Source organism: Cyclopterus lumpus, chromosome 24, assembly GCF_009769545.1.
Source record: "Cyclopterus lumpus isolate fCycLum1 chromosome 24, fCycLum1.pri, whole genome shotgun sequence".
Lineage (NCBI taxonomy): Eukaryota > Metazoa > Chordata > Actinopteri > Perciformes > Cyclopteridae > Cyclopterus > Cyclopterus lumpus.
In genome coordinates this window covers 12232261-12246845 of record NC_046989.1, presented here as the reverse complement: position 1 = coordinate 12246845, position 14585 = coordinate 12232261, and the positions used below count along the sequence as shown (strand labels likewise).

The window sequence follows — 14585 nt, the reverse complement described above, 5'->3', positions numbered from 1 at the left end:
TATCTATCCATCATATATCTCTTTAGCTGCTGTAAATATTGTACAGGTACAATTCTTACAGATATCTTGGTGAACTCAGCCCCCTAAAACCCCAGATGCATGACTGTTGTCAAAAGATGTGTGTTAAGCCCAGGGCTCCTCTTCTTCTGCTTCCATTCCGAGAGGTTTTGGGTTTAATGCACATTTCATCTAATGTTACCGGCACAATGATCACATGAGAGGAAAGCAGCAACTGTCACCTAAGTTAGTCCAGAATATGCAAAGTATACCCGTAGCCCTTTGTTTCCACGGTTGGTAAGTGATGAGCATGCAATTATTTTGATAATCTTCTGGTTGTGATGAAATGGTTATTTTCTTTAATCCCCTGCAAACAGAGTGAGTTGAGTGAGTTTATGAAGCACTGATTTTGCACAATAAAACAATAAACACCCCAATCTCACCATGGATTAATGTCTTTGAACTGCTTTCTACACACATACACACACACACAAACACAATTTTTGACGGCATGATCTTTGTTGCCGAGGAAACAGTAACTCCTATGTGTGCCCGTGGTACATGAGTAGTGGCCGGGACTGAGAAGTGCTACATCTCAACACGGGAGAACCGGGGAATAATTGTGGTGTACGAACTTTTGCCTAAAAGTTCTCTGGGGAATTGTACAAGGGGTGGGAATGGGGAAAAAACACATTGATCATTTGGACAAAGTCATAGCGAAGTCAATTAAAGTAGAGCCAGGTGCTCGAGTATTGAGTGATGCAGCTGTAACTGAGGAAACAATGACTCTATTCCGAACAATATACACATAATTGTGTTGGATTATAGAAAGCGCGTGATGAAAGAATTGTGTTAAGAGCACAGTCGTTGTGTAGTAGCAAAGACAGTGAGAGGTATAGAAAGCATTACACATTCTGCTAGTGCAGACAACATATTTGCTGTACATTTTGCATGCTGAGAATTAAAGATAAATTAATTAAGATAGATGGGACTGGACAAATAATCAGGACGACAGAAGCGCAAATAATAGGTAATTCCTCATATCCTTTCAAGTTAAACAAAGTCTTGATTGGTTGGTCGGAAAATGTCCGTAAAGAACTAATTAGAGCAGATGTTGTGTAGATGTTAAGTGTATGAAGATAAGAAAAGAAAAGAGGGAAAAAGACAAAGAAATGGGAAAATGAACAAATAACTTGTATTCACATGTGAATTCAAGTCAGACATCCCGGCCAAAGCCAGAGCTCAGTCCGGAGCCTCTCCCTTCTCCCTATCTTTCCTTCTCAGCCAGAACAAAATTCGCACAACTCCTATCCCTCCTCCACCGACCTCCATCACCCTCCTGCCTGAAGAGCCCCGCACACACCAGAAGAGATAATATGTATACAATATCATACGACTTTAATGATCCCTGTGTTGATGGGAACACTGAATAGGCTGGCAAAGGAGCATGCGTTTCACCTCACAAGCATGCGTTTCACATGCAGCAAAGGTTTTAATCCAAATAATACAAAAACTCTATTGTGTTAATTATGATGAAGATGATGTGTATGAACTTGCTTATTATGACAATCAAAAACTGGAGTCTTCTGTGTCCGGGGGCATGGAGGACGAGGTCGAGAAGGAGAAGGAGAAGGAGAAGGGGGAGAATTTAAGAGGAGCGATGTAGGCAGCGGAGGAGCAAGGAGAAGGACAGCAGGACTCACACACACACACACACAAGCACACTAACTGCTCGCTGCATAGCAGAGAGAGCATCTTAATTTAACTCACCCCCTGGAGGACGGTACATTCAATTAAATTCAATTCAATTCAGTTTATTTTATATAGCCCAATATCACAAATTACAAATTTGCCTCAGAGGGCTTCACAATCTGTACACATACGACATCCCTGTCCCAGGATCAGGATCATCGGATCAGGAAAAACTCCAAAATATTAGAAAAAACAGTTTCATGTGGGGAAAAAGGGAAGAAACCTTCAGGAGAGCAACAGAGGAGGATCCCTCTCCCCGGATGGGCAGAAGCAATAGATGTCATGTGTACAGATGAATATGACAGAATGTATGAATAATTAGTAGTAGGGATGGACCACGATCCAGACCTCCATAATCCATGAAACAGAAGGAGGTAGAGGAGGGGGGGCACAGCGCATCAGCAGGGCCATGGCAGGAGGCCGGCCCACCAGGCAGGAGGCAATAGGCACAGCCAGGTCCAATGACCCTAAGAGACGTGAAGTCACAAAGACTCTGAGGAGGAAAAACCTGGAAATGACTAACAAAAAAATCACAGGGAAAAAAACCTGGAAATGACTAGCTCCTCCGAAAAGGGATGAACAGGAACAAAATAATTATCTAACACTCGGTTCGGCCTAGACAATGCTGAAACCTGGACTTGACTATGACAAGGCGTGTGTGCAGGACGAAGGATCAGACACACTGGCACAGGACAAGGGGAGACACAGACTATAAGTACACATGAGGGAAGACAATCAGACTGGTGACACAAGAGGAAGGGCATGGAACCTGAAACGAGAGGAGAGTTAATTTCCCAAATAAAACAGGAAGTCACAAAACAAACATGGAGACAGGACAAAAACCCAACTTGACATACAGGTGTGACAGTCTGTGCAAAAGTTCACAGAATACCAATCTCTACATTGAAAAAGGATTGCTGTCAGTTACAGCTCACAGTCAGAATGGTTCTCCTGTTTCTTTGTTTCTTGCCAACTTCCTGTTTGCACACACTAATAAAGCAAAAACAATAAATAAGCAACAATGAATTGGAAGAACATGTTGTGCAACCCGAGCACAGAGAGATGCATTTAATTGACACATTACAACCTGTGTCTCAAAAGGGCTGTGTCCCTCTAGCCTTTATTTTATTTCCGGTGATAATTAAAGCCTGTGCAACTTTTCCACTCCTTACCTCTACTTTACAGAATTATTACTTTGAATGGATACTGAGGACAAAGCTTCTGTCAAAGGATATAATGTGTGCACAGAGAGAATAGACTGGCTGTCATTACAGGAACGTCTAACAAAGGCACATGCATAGATTAATTATGACAATTATATGATTATAAAATAGTTTCCAATGTTTTTGTATTAGGTCAGGGTTGCTCTGGCTAATAGCTTAATAACACTGTCACCAACAATTACTCGCAATATGTGAAAACAAAACAATTCAACAGATATTCCCCCTATCTTATACAATTTAGACCAGTTAAAGACAGGAGAAAGCAATAGTGATACCTAATTGCTTTAGTGGTTCACTAATGCTACGGTTAATTCTATGACCCCCCCCCCCAAAAAAAAAACTGTTTTACTAGCATGGCAAGGTCACATACAGTACTGTAGTCGTGCAATGTGTAGCGGGGAATGCTTTTCAGAGAATGAAGTAGAATGAACTTCCTTTAACCAAGTCCCTAACAAGTCCCATAGCCTCATTCTTTTTGTGGCCCCTGTCCTGTCCCTGTGGTGGCTTGGTGCTTTCCATAATCTTCCTCATTGCCCTGCTGTCTGAGTGACTACACATGTAAGTACCTCATATATGAGTTGGTTCACATGCCTCTGTTTTGCCCTGCCCTGTTTGGTGTTATTTGGTTTGGTTTTGCACTGCCCTGTTTTGTTCTGTTTGCCTGTTCATTTTTATGAATTGACATTGTTCAACAACCTGTTTTTGTTTTATTTGTCTTGATTATTTTGTTATTAGTTAAATCCCACGACTCAGTGTATCCTAAAACCCCAGCAGCCTATAAGCCTAAAGCAGTATATCTAGGGGCTGGACCAGGGCTGGACCAGGGCAGCCCTAACTATAAGCACTAGTAAGCATCATCATTGGGAAGGGGTCCAAGAGACAGGTAGACGGGTTAGAAGTAGAAACCATTGATGACAATTGGTCAAGGTTGATGGGAGAAAAGCCATCTAAATACATGAGACAAGACATGAATACATGAGGAACATTACAGCTACGAGACATTACAAATGGCCTTGTATCTTCCTGCTACCTTTAGTGCTGAAGGAGCTGAGATATTTAGTGGATGAAAAGGTCTGAACTGCATGTCTGTGTCTGCTTTTAGTTTTATTCTGCTGGGAACCTTCTTGAGTTTTAGACATTTTTGTATAAGCGTAGTCGAGGTATATACACTAGAGCACTGGCTTTAGTGGAGTTGAAGATAAGAGTTAAGAATATATAAAGTATACAGTGGATTAAATTAATGAAGCAGACTAATTGTATTATTAGGAGTTATAACATATTAGCTATAACTTCATGATACCCTACATTTCATGTAATTAACATGGTGGTTGGGTTATGATGCTCCTAAAGAATTGTGTTCGCTCAGACCTGCATCCGTATAAACTGATGGTCAACAGAAGGTCTGCAGTCAGCTTTTTCTCCACAGGAGGATGGCGACAACAATGATTTCCATGGAGACGGGGAAACAGAGACAGAGAGTGGGGGTGTGTGGGGGTAGAGAGATAGAGGAAAGTGTGTGTATGTTTGGAGAGAGGGGGAATGATAAATGAGTCTACACCATGTTGTCATTTGTACTTTGGCATCCAGTCCATTGCACAATTTAGTGTAAAATATTACACTAGCCCCTTAAGATGACAAAGTTTAATGCTGATGTATGAATAGACAAAGACTACCGCAGCTGCTATTGAACAGGGAGGTAGCTATTCTTCTCAAAGGTCAAATTATGAGTGTTTACACTGCAGAGGTTGGATACTGAAATATTCATCAATGTGCTTAACGAAATGCAAACAAAGTCAATGTCGGGAGCTGTGACTTGATGAGAATCACCTGAGAGATATGAAAACACTTGAGAACAGATGAAAATCACAATGCATATGTTTTATGACATAGAGGTTTTCGCTTTTCCAAAAAATGTGTGTGAAATATTTAGAACAGTGTAAGTGCAGCACAATCTTCTGAGAATGTTTATGACTGATTGTTTTATTTGCTCTTTTCAATTCCCTTCCAAAAAAGAAAGTTCCATTGATGTTTTCAATTGTTCTCAAGGGTACATTCTTCACATTGTAAGGAGCATTCAACTTATTCAGAGAATATTATGCCTTATAGAAAAAGCATTAATTAAATTTGTGCTAAATATGATTGCATTTATATGCACACATATACAGTATTTCATACTTTTTTAAACTAATATTTTTATAGAGAACACACTGAAGACACACTGTCTTTACTTGCGTTCAGCGATATTTAGTGTTGGCACAACATTTTGGTACATCGACTTTCATCAGATGAACCAAAACATTGTCACTAAATTTCTCTGAATGCAAGTGAAGAAGACAATGTGCAGGAGATTTTTGTTCTTTTTTGTTCTATATTGTCTCCCTTAGTATTCTCCTACCTGTCGACCTGCTGCAAATGTTTGCTCTTTTTAAACTTAAAGTAAGAAAATTATGGGAACTACATTGTTTTAAAGGAGAACCCAGGAAGATCTTTTCAAAACCAGGTTAGTTTAACCTCTCAAACGAAAGGACTTTAGATGTACCCAGGCCTTAAAAAGGTTCTGTTACAAATGATCCACTTCATATAACCACAACACCTAATACACTTTCTACAATAACTGTAATGCTGGTAAAGGTGCTATAAAGCCCTTATTCCTATTAGCTGTCTGTCTATCCGTCTGTCTGTCTGTCTGTCTGTCTGTCTGTCTGTCTGTCTGTCTGTCTGTCTGTCTATCTGTTTGTCTATCTTTCTATCTATCCAGCCATTCATTTGCCGTATTACAGTTTTTCTCAATATTCTATACAAACAAAATCAACAAAAAGGCTCCAGGTTGCTGAACTCTAAGCACAATTCCATTGTTTTCTCTCAAATAGAAAATTTTAATCAATCAGGACTGAGAAGTTTCAGATGACCGAGTAACAGGACGCAACATGACACATGCTCTAATTCAGAGATACATGAATAACAAAAGAAAGACATTTTGACAGGGTGGCTGCTACTTCACAAAGAAGTTAGAACATATACGGTACGATTACCAGCAGTAAGATGGATCATTGAGGTTCATTTGAGATACTGCTTCTCTCTTTGAGATTAATACTCTCGGAAATGACGGGAGTTATCGCTCCTGCCCCTAATACAACAACTAATTGGTGACCTCACCACTCCAGGTCTGACCATTCTGTGCATTACACACCCATTATAAAATCTGAAACACTCCCAAAATATGCAGCGAAAGAAGCCTGCAGCCTTCTGACAGTGTGCCAGACTTGTTGCACCACAGACAAATTGAATACAACCAAATATTGTGTTCCCCTCCATCACGTATAGAGCAACAGAATACATTATGGTTGGACCTATTGTATACATATACATGCAACTGATGTCATTTGCATATATCAGTGTGAAACAGATATGCACAGTCACCAAGAACACCTTATTTCCTCATTGTTTTGTCAACTCTCCCAAAAGTAAAACTTATTGTGCGAACATGTCTTGCTCAGCCCCATTTAAATAATTATTATTTGGGTTTGGTTGGCATCAATTCCAGTAAGCGTCAGGTTTGACAAGGAACAGTATTTAAATAGCCTCCAAATCGATGACTTGGTGGAGAAGCTTGATCAGCCGCACTGAGGTTCACACAACTAAGCTGGTCACCTGAGAGGTCCTGTGACGGAGAGTCTTGGGTTTTTGCAGAGAAAGGTAACATAGTGTCTCTTATGAACTTACTGGGTGGGACTGAACCAGTCCCAAAATATGCAGCGGAAGAAGCCTGCAGCCTTCTGAAAGTTTTCCAGACTTGTTGCACCACAGACAAATTGAATAAAAACAAATATTGTGTTCCCCTCCATCACGTATAGAGCAACAGAATACATTATGGTTGGACCTATTGTATACATATACATGCAACTGATGTTATTTGCATCTGTCAGTGTGAAACAGATATGCACAGTCACAGTTACCATTCAAGAATGGAGGCAACACCTTATTTCCTCATTGTTTTCTCAACTCTCCCAAAAGTAAAACTTGTGCGAACATGTCTTGCTCAGTCCCATTTAAATAATTATTATTTGGGTTTGGTTGGCATCAATTCCAGTAAGCGTCAGGTTTGACAAGGAACAGTATTTAAATAGCCTCCAAATCGATGACTTGGTGGAGAAGCTTGATCAGCCGCACTGAGGTTCACACAACCAAGCTGGTCACCTGAGAGGTCCTGTGACGGAGAGTCTTGGGTTTTTGCAGAGAAAGGTAACATAGTGTCTCTTATGAACTTAAGTTTTAGAATTTCATGTAATTTCATAGATACTCTTATTGAACAATGTATGTCTCTATAAAGTGTAATTCTTTTAAATTGTGAATTCATGCATGGTGGTGTAGTGGCTTGCACTGTCACCTCATAGCAATGGGACCAGGGTTCGATCCCTTATCCCGGGAAGGCGTTCCTTGTGTTCCAGTGTAGGGTTCTCCGGCTTCCTCCCACAGTCCAAAGACATGCATCTCGGGTTAACTAGAGACTCTAAATTACCCGTAGGTTTGTATATGTGCCTTGTCAGGGTCAACCCTGCCTTCGCCCAATGTCAGCTAGGATCAGCTCATATACGCTGAATAGGATAAGTGGTTTGGAAGATGTAATGTCATGTTAAATAAAGAGTGAAAATAAAAATGTGAAACATATCAATAAATATGTTCTTTTTTTGAAAATGCACAATTTTATTTATATTCATGAATGCAAATAACTTTCCTTACAGTTATACAAGTGCAGTATCTACAATCATGATCAACATGGTAACGTATTATATTTATAGTTTTTGTTGATGCAGATTTACACGTTCTGTATATGCAGTATGCCATATTCAGTGATCATAACCCTTTTATTTTCTTTAATAGTTAAGTGTTGCCATTTTTAGCGGATTGTTCTTTGGTAAGTTCCTGTCAATAACTGCAATGGTCAAAATCAAATGTACAAATATTGACAGTCATATTAAACTCAATCTTTTCCTAAATTATTTTTACCAGCAAGCAACCAGCTGTCTGTTGGTGTCCCCTTCCGAAGTAAGATATTCTTTTTAGAGGCAATCATGATATTTAAAGCACAGACAGAACCATTCATTGTTATTTTTTTAGTTTTAAATTACATTTAGGATGGCCTTTGCTACTATCTCACCTATAAGAAGATTTCACATTTTTGTTTTTTCATTTATTTCATCTGTCTTGCTATTTTTCGATAACATTTGACTAATGACAACATGTGCAATTACTGAAAAATGTCAAATGTCTTGTTGGAAAATGGTCTGAATCTGAAAACCTTGATTCAGAATGCTGGACCCAGTGGTATGACAGAGACGATCCCAGTGGATCTGGAGACTGGGAAATCCTCTCCCATCTTCACAAAGAGAACCCAGGAAAGATCTGCCCAAAACCAGCAGCTATTCAGGCCCAAACTCTAACTGGGCTCAGTGTGGCTGCAGCAGGGGATGTGATTTATAGGTAAGTGATCCAGTGATGACCAAAGTGATTTTAATTAATTAATGTGTTTCAGAACTGTAATCATTATCCATTCAATTAAAATCAAAACATTACACTCAAAATCGGGAATGTCGACTTGCTGGTTGAACTGGTGGAAGGTGGTGAGGGGATCACCAAAATCAGAAGGATTCATCCTCTGGGGACCAAGAATGTTTTATTTACGTACCACTCTGTGTTTCTTTTTTTCAGAAGTGACACAACTACAGGATTCGTCTGCAGAAACCAAGACCAACACAACAAGAAGTGTAATGATTACCGCGTTCGTTTCAGCTGCCCTCCCTCCTACTGTGATAAAGATGGTAATGTGTGAGCACGTTCATGTTCAATGTAAATATACTAATGCAAAGATGATAGAACCTTCTCTTCATTGTTTGTGTGTATCAGCGTTCATTTAGAATGTTGCTTTTGCTCTGCAGTTTCCCACCAGTCATCCTCTCTCTTGTATTGCTTCTTGCAGTGTGCTGGACCCAATGGTTTGACAGAGATGATCCCAGTGGAACTGGAGACTGGGAAATTCTCTCCTATCTTAACAAAGAGAACCCAGGAAAGATCTGCCCAAAACCAGCAGCTATTCAGGCCCAAACTCTAACTGGGCTCAGTGTGGCTGCAGCAGGGGATGTGATTTATAGGTAAGTGCTGACCGAGTATTAAAAATTTCAATGAGTCTTATTGAATTTTACCGAATGTGATGCAATAATGTTGCTACTCGATGTGTTTGTGAGACCAAACATATTTCCACATTCTATTCTGTTCTATTGATCATTTCTGTACTTGCTAACCACTGAGCATCAGGAAATGGCAGCATAAACTTAGAATTTGTTTTAAACCTCTTGTGTGGTAGTACAGTGTAAATATTACTTCTATTAATAGTGTAATTTAGTAGTCACAATCAAATAGTATGTTTAATATTGAATTGTTTTTTTAAATATTTTTAATTTAAAAATATATATTTATTGTGTGTTATAACACACACTTGTACAATAAAAAACTTATCTGTGTGAGGTTGTTGGAACAGTGGTGGTCTGAGCTGAATTCTAACAAAATGACAAAGGGAACATGGAGATAAATAATCAGGTATAATATTTACAACGTTCATCATCTTCGTTTAGCATGTTTAATTGCATGCTAACATTGGATAATTATAACTGAACATGTGGTTAAGTTGAGCCTGATTGGAAAGTCATTAGTTTTTGGTTTTAAATAACAGGTTTGACTTGACAATGGATGAAAAGTCCAGTGATGACCGAAGGGATTTAAAATAATTAATTGATGTGTTTCAGAACTGTAATCATTATCCATTCAATTGAAATCAAAACATTACAATCAAAACCACAGCTGTCAACTTGCTGGTTGCACTGGTGGAAGGTGGTGAGGGGATCACCAAAGTCAGGAGGATTCATCCTCTGGGGACCAAGAAAGTTTTATTTACGTACAACTCTGTGTTTCTTTTTTTCAGAAGTGACACAACTGCAGGATTCGTCTGCAGAAATCAAGACCAACACAACAAGAAGTGTAATGATTACCGCGTTCGTTTCAGCTGCCCTCCCTCCTACTGTGATAAAGATGGTAATGTGTGAGCACGTTCATGTTCAATGTAAAGATACTAATGCAAAGATGATAGAACCTTCTCTTCATTGTTTGTGTGTATCAGCGTTCATTTAGAATGTTGCTTTTGCTCTGCAGTTTCCCACCAGTCATCCTCTCTCTTGTATTGCTTCTTGCAGTGTGCTGGACAAAGTGGTATGACAGAGATGATCCCAGTGGATCTGGAGACTGGGAAATCCTCTCCTATCTTCACAAAGAGAACCCAGGAAAGATCTGCCCAAAACCAGCAGCTATTCAGGCCCAAACTCTAACTGGGCTCAGTGTGGCTGCAGCAGGGGATGTGATTTATAGGTAAGTTCTGACCGAGTATTAAAAATTTCAATGAGTCTTATTGAATTTTACCGAATGTGATGCAATAATGTTGCTACTCGATGTGTTTGTGAGACCAAACATATTTCCACATTCTATTCTGTTCTATTGATCATTCCTGTACTTGCTAACCACTGAGCATCAGGAAATGGCAGCATAAACTTAGATTTTTTTTTAACCTTTTGTGTGGTAGTACAGTGTAAATATTACTTCTATTAATAGTGTAATTTAGCAGTCACAATTGAATAGTATGTTTAATATTGAATTGTTTTTAAAAATATTTTTAATTTAAAAATATGGATTTATTGTGTGTTATAACACACTTTTACAATAAAAAACTTGTGAGGTTGTTGGAACAGTGGTGGTCTGAGCTGAATTCTAACACAATGACAAAGGGAACATGCAGATATTAATCAGGTATAATATTTACAACGTTCATCATCTTCGTTTAGCATGTTTAATTGCATGCTAACATTGGATAATTATAACTGAACATGTGGTTAAGTTGAGGCTGATTGGAAAGTCATTAGTTTTGGAATTTAAATAACAGATTTGACTTGACAATGGATGAAAAGTCCAGTGATGACCGAAGGGATTTAAAATAATTAATTGATGTGTTTCAGAACTGTAATCATTATCCATTCAATTGAAATCAAAACATTACAATCAAAACCACAGCTGTCAACTTGCTGGTTGCACTGGTGGAAGGTGGTGAGGGGATCACCAAAGTCAGGAGGATTCATCCTCTGGGGACCAAGAAAGTTTTATTTACGTACAACTCTGTGTTTCTTTTTTTCAGAAGTGACACAACTGCAGGATTCGTCTGCAGAAACCAAGACCAACACAACAAGAAGTGTAATGATTACCGCGTTCGTTTCAGCTGCCCTCCCTCCTACTGTGATAAAGATGGTAATGTGTGAGCACGTTCATGTTCAATGTAAAGATACTAATGCAAAGATGATAGAACCTTCTCTTCATTGTTTGTGTGTATCAGCGTTCATTTAGAATGTTGCTTTTGCTCTGCAGTTTCCCACCAGTCATCCTCTCTCTTGTATTGCTTCTTGCAGTGTGCTGGACCCAATGGTTTGACAGAGATGATCCCAGTGGATCTGGAGACTGGGAAATCCTCTCCTATCTTAACAAAGAGCACCCAGGAATGATCTGCCCAAAACCAGCAGCTATTCAGGCCCAAACTCTAACTGGGCTCAGTGTGGCTGCAGCAGGGGATGTGATTTATAGGTAAGTTCTGACCGAGTATTAAAAATTTCAATGAGTCTTATTGAATTTGACTGAATGTGATGCAATAATGTTGCTACTCGATGTGTTTGTGAGACCAAACATATTTCCACATTCTATTCTGCTCTATTGATCATTCCTGTACTTGCTAACCACTGAGAATCAGGAAATGACAGCATAAACATAGAATTTGTTTCAAACTATTTGTGTGGTAGTATAATGTAAATATTACTTCTATTAATAGTGTAATGTAGCAGTCACAATCGAATAGTATGTTTAATATTGATTTATTTTTTTAAATAATTAAAATTTAAAAATATATATTTATTGTGTGTTATAACACACACTTTTACAATAAAAAACTTATCTGTGTGAGGTTGTTGGAACAGTGGTGGTCTGAGCTGAATTCTAACAAAATGACAAAGGGAACATGCAGATATTAATCATGTATAATATTTACAACGTTCATCATTTTTGTTTAGCATGTTTGTTTGCATGCTAACATTGGATAATTATAACTGAACGAGAGGTTAAGTTGAGGCTGATTGGAAAGTCATTAGTTTTGGGATTTAAATAACAGGTTTGACTTGACAATGGATGAAAAGTCCAGTGATGACCGAAGGGATTTAAAATAATTAATTGATGTCTTCATCCTCTGGGGACCAAGAATGTTTTATTTACGTACCACTCTGTGTTTCTTTTTTTTAGAAGTGACACAACTACAGGATTCGTCTGCAGAAACCAAGACCAACACAACAAGAAGTGTAATGATTACCGCGTTCGTTTCAGCTGCCCTCCCTCCTACTGTGATAAAGATGGTAATGTGTGATCATGTTCATGTTCAATGTAAAGATACTAATGCAAAGATGATAGAACCTTCTCTTCATTGTTTGTGTGTATCAGCGTTCATTTAGAATGTTGCTTTTGCTCTGCAGTTTCCCACCAGTCATCCTCTCTCTTGTATTGCTTCTTGCAGTGTGCTGGACCCAGTGGTTTGACAGAGATGATCCCAGTGGATCTGGAGACTGGGAAATCCTCTCCCATCTTCACAAAGAGCACCCAGGAAAGATCTGCCCAAAACCAGCAGCTATTCAGGCCCAAACTCTAACTGGGCTCAGTGTGGCTGCAGCAGGGGATGTGATTTATAGGTAAGTGATCCAGTGATCACCGAATTGCTTTTAATTAATTGATGTGTTTCAGAACTGTAATCATTATCCATTCAATTGAAATCAAAACATTACACTCAAAACCGGGAATGTAAACTTGCTGGTTGCACTGGTGGAAGGTGGTGAGGGGATAACCAAAATCAGGAGGATTCATCCTCTGGGGACCAAGAAAGTTTTATTTACGTACCACTCTGTGTTTCTTTTTTTCAGAAGTGACACAACTACAGGATTCGTCTGCAGAAACCAAGACCAACACAACAAGATGTGTAATGATTATCGCGTTCGTTTCAGCTGCCCTGCCTCTTACTGTGATAAATATGGTAATGTTTGAGCACGTTCATGTTTAATGTAAAGATACTAATGCAAAGGTGATAGAACCTTCTCTTCATTGTTTGTATCAGCGTTCATTTAGAATGTTGCTTTGGCTCTGCAGTTTCCCACCAGTCATCCTCTGAGTGAATAGAATATAAACTTGTGTAGATGTGCATTTACATTAGTTAGATGGCATTTTAATGAGCCCCACAAGGAAACTGGTTTATAGGCACATAATGTCTAAAGGTTTCAGCTGAGCCTTACTTTATTCTTGTGCTAACTGCTTTGTTTGAGATAACGGCGTCTTTGTGGTCTGGAGAGTAAGAAACACTAATAACTCAATTCATTGGTATTCATTATTCCTTATTAATGATTACTTTCTTTTAATTGTTGTTAGCTATCTAATATATTTTGTTTTTGAAAACATTCTACACCTGGCATCAAGAACAAAATGAGAAAATATGATGAAGAGATTCAATTTGGATTTGACCAACAATACTAAATAAATAAATAATAATTCATGTTTTTAAAATTGTTAACCACTAAAATAAATTGTCCTTGCTTTAAATGATGCTGATTATCTTTCTGCTTGGAATCCTTTTTTCAGCTCCAGTCCAACCAAGGGATTTGTTTGCCGCAACGAGGACCAGTATTGTGGATGCCTCGACTACAAAGTCCGGTTTGGTTGCCCGTTCTTGAAAAAATCCCTGACTCCACCGCAAACACTGCGATGGATAAGAAGAGACAACATTCCAATTTTGATCACTTGAAATATTGTCTGATTTTTCTTTCATGTTATATTTACTTTCATAATGTGCCAGGTGGAGGAAGTATAATAGACCTTTTTTCGATCTTAGTTGGATTGTGTTCGGAAGTGTACTGTGTTTACAACAGATGGTTTGAGCAGCTATGACAGTCAGTAGAAGGTACTGGATAGCAGTTCAACAGTAATGTTAGATTTAAAATACAGATTTAGTTTGTAGTAAAGTAAATGTATACTCTTAATGTTATAAGTTGCGTGTTTATGTGTTGGATTTAATTCTGTAAAGGGGTTATTAATTAGACGCAGAGTAATATGAATATAATGAGGATTTATTAAAAGCAAGCATGCAATATTTTTGTCCATTTATTTGTTCCTCTTTTAGGTTAAGGCTGAGTATACATTCAGCCGGTACTACTGATTTGCTCTTATTGTAAAGGAAACTTACAATAGTCGCATGAAGGTTAGGGATATGCTCTATGGATGTATGCCAGAGTGAGAGGTTTGAGGGTATTTGGAAACTCTTCAAGTTGGAGCTTCAGGGAGGCAAAAGGGAATATGTTGTGTTTTATGTTTTTTAGTGATTCATATCATCATCTTCCTTGTTTAAGTCTAACGGTCAAAACCAGCCCTATACACAAAATAACTAACTGAAATTAAATATCTATCTCTTCTATCAGAAGTAGAGGAGTTGCAATTATCATT

General features: G+C 38.5%; 1 protein-coding gene across 3 annotated transcripts in view; it reads left to right on the top strand.

Moving 5' to 3' along the window:
* Positions 1 to 14187, top strand: part of LOC117727655 — a 37580-nt gene extending 23393 nt beyond the window's left edge. Inside the window, exons 12-21 of one of the 3 annotated variants that reach the window (XM_034528069.1) lie at positions 8682 to 8791; positions 8950 to 9121; positions 9949 to 10058; positions 10217 to 10388; positions 11206 to 11315; positions 11474 to 11645; positions 12351 to 12460; positions 12619 to 12790; positions 13019 to 13128; positions 13728 to 14187. In XM_034528069.1, coding sequence (XP_034383960.1) covers positions 8682 to 8791; positions 8950 to 9121; positions 9949 to 10058; positions 10217 to 10388; positions 11206 to 11315; positions 11474 to 11645; positions 12351 to 12460; positions 12619 to 12790; positions 13019 to 13128; positions 13728 to 13819 — 1330 coding nt within the window. In that variant the 3' untranslated portion in view covers positions 13820 to 14187. The remainder of the gene's footprint in view (positions 1 to 8681; positions 8792 to 8949; positions 9122 to 9948; positions 10059 to 10216; positions 10389 to 11205; positions 11316 to 11473; positions 11646 to 12350; positions 12461 to 12618; positions 12791 to 13018; positions 13129 to 13727) is intronic. The other 2 variants (XM_034528071.1, XM_034528070.1) reach the window with 2 other exon arrangements.
* Positions 14188 to 14585: the final 398 nt, after the last annotated feature.